This window comes from Curcuma longa, unplaced genomic scaffold (genome assembly GCF_044706935.1).
Source record: "Curcuma longa cultivar G26 ecotype Majalengka, Jawa Barat unplaced genomic scaffold, ITB_CL_G26_1.1 contig_27416, whole genome shotgun sequence".
NCBI lineage: Eukaryota > Viridiplantae > Streptophyta > Magnoliopsida > Zingiberales > Zingiberaceae > Curcuma > Curcuma longa.
In genome coordinates, this window is record NW_027433414.1 from 1 (window position 1) to 9,465 (window position 9,465).

General features: G+C 38.8%; 1 protein-coding gene and 1 pseudogene across 1 annotated transcript; both read left to right on the forward strand.

The window, feature by feature from the left end:
• Nucleotides 1-1,514: 1,514 nt before the first annotated feature.
• LOC141819035 (polyamine oxidase 5-like) lies at nt 1,515-3,169 on the forward strand (annotated as a pseudogene).
• Nucleotides 3,170-4,086: 917 nt separating this feature from the next.
• On the forward strand, nt 4,087-8,624 carry LOC141819034 (putative disease resistance RPP13-like protein 1). The gene is made up of 2 exons (XM_074706413.1): nt 4,087-4,096; nt 5,013-8,624. Exons 1-2 carry the CDS (start codon nt 4,087-4,089, stop codon nt 8,516-8,518), a joined length of 3,516 nt encoding a protein of 1,171 aa, XP_074562514.1. The 3' UTR covers nt 8,519-8,624.
• Nucleotides 8,625-9,465: the final 841 nt, after the last annotated feature.

A 9,465-nucleotide genomic window follows, 5' to 3' on the forward strand; every position in this document is an offset into this window, starting at 1 on the left:
CTGTTTTGGGTTGGCTGCTGTTTTTTTTTTTTTTTGCTGTTTTGGGTTTGCTATTTTGTTTTGGGTCTGCTGTTTTGTTGTTTGATGTTTTTTTTTTTGCTGTTTTGTTTGCCTTCATGCTTCTGTCCGCTGCAAGGGACAGCCAAGAGCAGAGAGCTGCTGCCGCCTTTGTTTGCAACACCCACAAGAAGGGGGACAGCAGCAGATTAAGGGATAACGCAGCAGATTAAGGGACAGCGAAGAGCAGAAGGCGATGTCGTTGCTGCACCAGGAGATGTGCTGCTTCTTGTGATCCCGAGCCCGAGCACAGGAAGCCACGTGCGTCTTCCTCGATGCGAAGGAGACGGAAACCCTAGCGACGGGTCCAAACGAACAGACGGAGAAAATTAAAATGCCGATGGTTTCGCACGTGACGGAGAGCACGGCCGGAGGAGGTGGCTGGTTTCGCGCGCGACGGAGAGCGCGGCCGGAGGAGGCGGCAGAGACGGCGCGTTGCTGCAGACGGAGGAGACGGCGCGTCGCTTGCTGGAAAGACAAGCTAGGAGGAAGAGACGCGTGCGTGACGTCGAGATGCGGGAGGCGGCGGCGAGAGAGAGAGAGGAGAAAGAATTAGGGTTAGGCGGATAAACCTAAATCCTCTAGCTCTGATACCATGTAAAATATTATAGAATATCTTAAAATATTACAAGACATAGGTCTCTATTTATACATGAGTATAAGGACCTATTCTAGGAAAAAATTATTCTATAAAGAAAATAAGAATATTTATCCCTAAATATTCTAACAGATATCATCTGCCAAAAGTTGTTCCCTCCTTTGCCTAGGAAAAGTAGTTATTTGACTTTCTTCTCTAGGATGCATAGCCTTATTAACATTGAAATAAAGTGCACTTTTCCTAAGATACCACAAAATATATTCCTTGTTGGAGAATTTTTCTTCTCGTTTTTTCTCATTTCTTTTTTCACAATGTCAGCTGCAGCTGAGACTTTTAGTTGGTATCATATCTAGATGAGTCTATTTATTCTATTGCTTGAATTTATATTATTTGTATGAGAAGCAGAGATTCCAAAGATAAGTGTGCTCCATTATTTTGCTGCACAGTAACATAACTATTCTTAAGCTTTGACAATAACAAAACAATTCATTGCAGTTAGGGTTTTGATAAAGAATTATATGAGTCAGGCATGCCTTTGGATATCTCAAATTCATTTTATAATGAAAACTTGTTGCATCTACTGTGGAACTTGGTTGTAAGGTATGGAAAGGAAACATTATTTTCGCAGATAAGCTGCCAGCATAGAATCCTTTTATGGATGAGAACTTGATCCTATGTTACTTCTCCAATATAGTATGTTTCCATATTGAGTGTACTGTCACTCTTTCAGAGCTATAGTCTTGTTACATTTTAAGTTTTTATGGCACTCTCCTTATTTTATGCAATGTTCAGATGGTCTATTTTTATCTTGAAATGGTAAAATTTTGAGAACATATTTGTTAAGCTAATCTTCCTCTGGATGCAGGAGCATGTCCTTACTGGTGGTCATGGACTTATGGTGCAAGGTTACCTTCCTGTTATTCAGGCTCTTGCAAAGAATATTGATATTCGCTTGGATCATAGGTTTGTTTTAGATATTAATCTTTGAGGTGGAATTCTGACTATTCTAGAATGTGCATATCTTCCTTTTTATGTTTGTCATCTCAATGTGCATCTTATAATTATATAATTTTCCTTGATAGTCATATATGAACATTAGTTTTTGTGTGTATGCATAATTACATTTTATGGTGCCTAAACTTTCAAGTTTATGTCTTCTTTTACTAAATTAAAAATAATTTATTCTTTTCCAACTCAGCATCATTGATTTTTAAGGAAATAATTCTCATTTATTATTTCTTTTGGCATATTTTTTGTGATTTTGATTCTAAAAAAATCTGTCTATTTTCTCTTAATATGAGTGGATCCATGTTAGATTTTCATAATGTATTATGATTGATTTTCTGATAGAAAAAGTAGTTCATTCATGTCACCCTTTTACGTTATACTTCTTGTCTCCTAATTCAATTTCATGTTCTTCTATTCTTCCTTAAGGTGGAATTTTACACTTTATTTGAATGTAAATAGTTCAGAAAATTTCAATTGCTATGTTCAGTAATTATCTCGACTTGTTAATTTGTTATCTTATGTGTCGACTCTTTTTATTGGTTGACAATTATTAAATTCTTGTGGATCAGGGTGAAGGGGATTGTACAACGTAACAATAGAGTAATAGTTACAGTGCAAAATGAAAACACATTTGTAGCTGATGCTGCTATTATCACTGTTCCTCTTGGAGTTCTCAAAGCAAATCTGATAGACTTCGAGCCTAAGCTTCCCGAATGGAAATTCTGTGCGATTTCTGATCTCGGCGTCGGCATTGAAAATAAGATTGCTCTTCGCTTTAATAATGTATTTTGGCCCAACGTGGAAGTGTTAGGTCTCGTGGCACAGACATCTGATGCCTGTGGTTACTTTCTAAATCTTCACAAAGCAACAGGACATACTGTTCTTGTGTACATGACTGCTGGAAGATTTGCTTATGATATAGAAAAATTTTCCGATGATGAAGCAGTTGACTTTGTGATGTTGCAGTTGAGGAAGATGGTACCAGATGCAACATATCCGGTTTGTTTCTTTGCTTCATCTTATGTGTCTCTTGATATTTCAATTCTCAAAACATCAAAATTGAACTTTGGTACATGTCTTAACAGATTCAACATTTGGTTTCGCGTTGGGGTCTATTTTTCCGATTTAGTTGGGAGACCTGCTGATCTGTATGAGAGACTCTGTGATCCTGTTGATAATTTGTACTTGGCTGGTGAAGCCGCAAGCGCTAATCACTCTGGATCTGTCCATGGAGCCTATACCTCTGGAATAAGGATTGCTGAAGTTTGCCGAAGACGTCTATCGATGCAACATGGCGTATCAGACCTTTTACAGCTTGTATGAGAGAGGATTTTACTGAAGCCATGGTTCCTCTTCAAACTTCTAGGATGTAACAACAAATTCCTCAAAAACTCCTGGCCCCTTTTCAGATATTTTAGCGTGCAGTAAAATGCACTTAAAGCTTATGACTATTACTACGTTATAATTTCTGTGATATGATGATGAACAGTATGCCATCTATGTCAATTTATCACAACTCGTGTGCTATTTAATCTCTCTTTGTCCATTTCTTTTATTTGTTTTACTTCCTCGCATCTACTGAGGTGCATATTTTACATCTCCAATTCTTGCCTTGTAAGAAAAAAAAATGAAACACGAAGCTCAACTTTTTGGGGGTCTCACCTTCAGTCCTTTTTTTTTAATTATTATTAAAAGTATGTCTCATTTGTAAAATTATACTATCACCATCATGTACAATATTTGGCTGATTTTGATTTTTTGACTTGTCAATTTCAAATTTAAATACGATTTTATAAATATTACAATTCGTATTATAACAACTATAAAATCATAATTATTATACTATAGACTTGATATATTTACTTACTATTCATGTTATATAATTATGAAATTATAATTGTTACAAAATAATTTTATTTTATTAAATAATATATGTTCAATTTTATAATTTCTTACTACAATATGAGTTTATTTTATTCACACAACTAATTGACTAGTTTAAGATTTAAACTTAAAATTGATCTATCAAAATGTCAAAATTAGTTGATGAAGATATTTATGTAATTTTATAAGGGAGATGGGTGGGGCCGAATGACCTTGGATAAAAAAATTAAAAGAAATGCCCCTTTAACTATTTTAAAAAAATCTTTATTTTTGCCCATATTTTTTTAAATAGAATTTAAGTAAGTTGATTTTTAGAATATTTATTCAATTGATACACTTAGGTTAAATTTCTTACTTTTCCTGTTATGGATTCTTATATCAATCAATCATTGATCCATAATTAAATAATAATGATAGGGAGGCCAGTAGAGGTCTCCTATGTAGCATAATTACTCGATCAACATAAGACTTCACATAGTTTAGTTAATCGATCTGCATCCTCTTTCAATTATATTTAAAGGGAATACTCCTGATAGGAGATGAGTACAGGTATCTTGTGTAGTATAACCTTGACTCAATCAATATAGACTTCACATAATGACTTTTTGACTTAGTCAACATGGTTTCACGTGGTACACCCTTGACTCGGTCAACGAGGACTTAAGTTAGTTAAAATCCTCACAGATATGTTAAATGTAGGTCAGACCCAGCGGGAGTTCGAGGATATTGGATGAGAGCTTGGTGATTTTCATTAAGAGCTTGATAGTACTTACCAAGAACTCAACAACATTCATGAAGAGCTCAGACCCTTATCCACTTTAATAAGTATTTCAAGCTCTTCAATCAATTTCAGTAAAAGTAAAGTTAAGTCTGAATCATTAGAATACGTCCATTAAATAGCTAATGGGGTTCGATCAAGTTCAGCAAAGGGAGCCGTGTGAATTATGGAATGATTGTTATAGAACCAATGTTAATGACAGTTATAGGTGTAAAAAAAAGGAGGTAGTTATCAACAGAGGTAAAGTAAGGAGGCTCCAATTATAATAATTATGAGAGATCCTATAGAGTTGATTTTAGTAGATGATAAATCAGGAAAATCTAGTTATCAACCGTCGCTGATATTACCGAACTAAAATAAAGACGCGGTAGGAATCTGAAATAAGAGTCGGTCCAACAAGGCCGAGTATTAAATTGATGGGCTACATTTTAATTACTCTTACGCATGCAAACACATTTTTTATTTTTTTGGGTGCGCCGTGCGCAGCACGCTGCCGGCAAGTCATTATCATGCCAACTACGATGACAGACAGACAACCCACTAATTCTCCATGTGAGGGGCTGAATCGAAGACCATCCATCAATTATTTGCCTCCTTCCACTCTCCACAAATGACCATGCACCCAGACTTCCTTTCTCACTAGATACCTCACAAAACTCCTCCCATCAATTATTTGCCTCCTTTCAGTCTCCACAAATGGCGATGATCCCAGACTTCCTTGTAGAACTAGATACCTCACAAAACTAGCAGATTTCGTTGAGGGAGAGATCTGCAAAGTGCTCGGTGTGAAGGAGGAGATCAAAAGGTTCCAAAGGAGATTGGAAAGGCTCAGCCCCTTCCTTCAGGATGCCGAGCAGAAGAGGCATCAAGACGCTGGCGTGAATGCTTGGCTGACGGACCTGAAAGAAATAGTCTACGACGCCGAAGACATCATCGATCTCTACACGCTTCCAGGTGGCGACAAGAGCATTCATCCGTCCTCATCTTCTTCTTCGTCTGCAGTAAGCTCTCCCTTCGCTCTTCTTGCTTCTTGCTTTGCGTGCACCAAGTCCCGTCATGAGATTGCTGTGAGTTTTGAAAGACTTAATGATAGACTGAAAGAGATTCAAGATGATCACAAAATAATAGCAAGATTAGGGCTCTTAACAAGCCTTCAATGGCCGCAAGAGCATCCAACAAGATCTCGCCGGACCACTTCTTTGGAGGTTAGGGCTGACATCGTAGGGGCAGGGATCGAAGATGTAGCAGACTTTCTCGTAGAACGATACCTCACAAAACTAGCGGATTTCGTCGAGGGAGAGATCTGCAAAGTGCTCGGTGTGAAGGAGGAGATCAAAAGGTTCCAAAGGAGATTGGAAAGGCTCAGTCCCTTCCTTCAGGATGCCGAGCAGAAGAGGCATCAAGACGCTGGCGTGAATGTTTGGCTGACGGACCTGAAAGAAATAGTCTACGACGCCGAAGACATCATCGATCTCTACACGCTTTCAGGTGGCGACAAGAGCATTCATCCGTCCTCTTCTTCTTCGTATGCAGTAAGCGCTCCCTTCGCACTTCTTGCTTCTTGCTTTGCGTGTACCAAGTCCCGTCATGAGATTGCTGTGAGTTTTGAAAGACTTAATGATAGACTGAAAGAGATTCAAGATGATCACAAAATAATAGCAAGCTTAGGGTCCTTAACCCGTCTTCAATGGCCGCAAGAGCATCCAACAAGATCTCGCCGGACCACTTCTTTGGAGGTTAGGGCTGACATCGTAGGGGCAGGGATCGAAGATGCTGCACAGACTCTCATTAGCATGATACTCAAGCATGATCATAAACAGAATGATGTGTTTGGGATCGTTGGCATGGGTGGGATGGGCAAGACCACTCTGGCTCATAAAATTTTTCATGACGAACGAATCAAGAATGATTTTCCAACATGTATATGGATCCATGTGTCCAAGAATTACATGAGAATAGAGCTACTCAAGCAAATGCTGAAGCAAGCACAAGGGAGTGATGATGGAGGTCAAAGCATAAAAGAACTTGAATCCAATGTTGCTGGTGCTCTGGTCAACAGATTCTTCATCGTGCTTGATGATGTTTGGAGTGTAAATGTGTGGACAGATGTGCTGAGGAATCCCATTCTAAATGCAAAGTCCAGTGGCATAATCTTAGTCACTGGTAGACATGAAAAGGTGATGAAGGACATTAGAGCCGGTCACATCCACCATGTTCAGAGGATGAACGAAGATGATGGATTGGAATTGTTTCACAAGGTCGTATTCGAGGACGAGGAGAACGAGAACCCTGAACTGGATGAAATTGCTGCTAAAATCGTTAGCAAATGCGATGGGCTTCCTTTGGCAATCAAGGCGATCGCAGGAATGCTGATTTCGAAGAAAAGGACAAGGAGAGAATGGGAAAGAGTCCTGGAAAGTGATCTATGGAGAATGAGAGACAATGAGGATGAACTGCCAAGAGCTTTGTACTTGAGCTATGAGGATTTGTCATCCGTTCTCAAGCAGTGTTTCCTCTGTTGTGCTTCTTATATTGACGTAGCAGATAGAAATGACCTCGTCCGGCTTTGGATTGCTGAAGGCTTGATCCATGTGCCAAATGGTGAAATGGAAGAGGTGGCAGAGTATTATTACAAAGAACTTGTTATGAGAAATCTTCTTCAGCTCGATCCAACATATGCAGACCAGATGTTCTACTCCATGGATGACCTTTTGCGAGCTCTCGGTAATAATTTGATCGGAGATGAAGCACTTGTGATCAGTGATGGCCGAGTTGCAGACACAAATCCAAACCCATTAACAAAGATTCGTCGATTGTGGATGTCAAGCAAAGGAGACACGCTAAGGCTTCCTGGTGCAGTTCTGGAGCAGAAGTGTTTGAGAGTCTTGCGACTTTCCGATAGCAGTGAAATAAAGACAATCGAGGACGAGGCAGCTGCACTCCCAGCATTAAAGAATCTTCGAGTGCTGGATGTGTCCGATACGCAGATTGAACGTCTTCCAGATTTCATTTTCATGAATCTGTTGCTTCTGAGATACTTGGACCTTGACCGGACGAAGATACGTGAGTTACCTGAATCCATAGGGCGTCTTGCGAACCTGCAGACTTTGAACATCGCTGGGTGCAAGTCGCTGCGCAGCCTTCCTAAGGCCGTCACGAGCTTGGGTATGCTCAGGTGTCTGAGAGCCAAAGGAACACCGTTGACTCATTTGCCCAGAGGAATGGGAAGGTTGACCAACCTTAATCACATCGAAGAATTCATCGTCGGCCATGGTGATTCGCCGAGCAACGTGGACGACGGGTGTGACTTGGAAGAGCTGCGGTCTCTGTCTAAGCTCAGATTTTTGAACGCCGTTAAGCTGGAAAAGGCAACGATGACCGGAACCTCAGTGCTCGAGAACAAATCTTGGCTCAGGCATCTGTCTTTGTCATGGACAAATCGAGATGGCGGCGAAAAAGAAGCGGCTGAGAAGACATGCAGCGGATTGCTTCCTCCGCCGAGCCTGGAGGAACTTTGTCTCCTCAATTTCCCGGGCCGGCGATTTCCCAACTGGATGATGTCGACGTCGGTGCTGGGGGCTTCCTTTCCTCGCCTCGAAATCCTGAATCTCTGGAATTTCCCCTGCTGCACGGAGCTCCCGCCGCTGGGGCAGCTGCCTCGGTTGAAATTCCTGGAGATCAAAGGAGCATCGGCTGTGAGGAAGGTCGGGCCTGAGTTTCTAGACGCCGATTCCCCTCAAGCCGTGGCATTCCCGAGGCTCGAGTCCCTGCGCTTCCTGAATATGCCCAATTGGGAAGAGTGGACGTTGAACGCTGCGTCCGAGGAGGCCGGAGAAAATCAAGAACGAAGCCCGAAGCTGTTTCCAAGATTGAAAGTGTGCTTATTTATTGCCTGCCCAAAGCTCAGAGGTCTTCCCGAGAGCATCTACTGCGCCGCCAGACTGAAGAAAATCTTCTTTTCTACCAGCGATCAGTTGAGTGAGGTTGAATTCAGAAAGCGAGAGACTATAGAAATGGACGATTGCCCTGATTTTATCTTGATGCGGTACTCGACTGAGCTCCCACACTGGCTTTTGGATCGTATCAACAGGAAAAGGAACGAGAAGAACAGTGAGCTGCCTTCCCGTATGGTCATTGTAGTGAAGGCAGATGAAATCATCATTCAGCAAAATCGACAAGTAGACGCCGTTTGAGCTGAGTGTTCAAGCTCTTTAGTTACTTTTTGCGCAATTAACATTTAAATTAAATGTTATTGTACTTGTAATTTAAATTAAATTTTTATATATTATTTCTGTTTTACTTGTAGCATATTATAAATAATTTATATATTTTTTATGTACTTAATAAAAACATGAATTCATAATTAAATTTTATAATAAGTTAATTTATTTATAAATTATTTATGAATGTTAAAAAAATTAAATTTGTTTTTGTTCTTTCTACTATTAACGAAAATTAATACCTAAGTTATTCATGAACCCTTGATTAATTTTGTGATAACTTTTCTATACAACACCCTTTAATTTTAACTTTTCCTTATTGGACCTTTTCACTTTATATATATATATTTCTCATTTAACTTAACCAAAAACTACTTGTAGTATATTATAAATTATTTAAAATTATAAGAATTTACAAATTATTATATATTTTTATCTACTTAATCAAAAAATTTTTAAAAAAATAAATTTATAATTAAATTTTATATAAGTTAATTGATAAATTTATTCATAATTATATTCATGAACGTTATGAATATTTAAATTTATTTATTTTATATATTTATTAAATATAGACGAGTTTTATAAAATCAAATACTAAATTTATTCACAAATGTCTTATTCATTACGGCCTTCATTTTAAATATTAAATTGCAATAGAAACAAATATATGAAGTAAATACATTGATTTATGCGATTTAATCAGTCAATAAAAAAAAGAAATGCATATCAAATTCAAATCCAATTACCCATCCCAATATTCAAACCACATCTAAAATCAAACTCTACTTGGACTCGCCGGTTAAATGAAAAAGATCCATGAACAAGGTACAAATAAGTTGGAGGGCCATCTCTGCATTTAGGTTGTTGGACAACCTTCTTATCCAACTTACCAAATTCTGTAGAACCCTCCACCACAG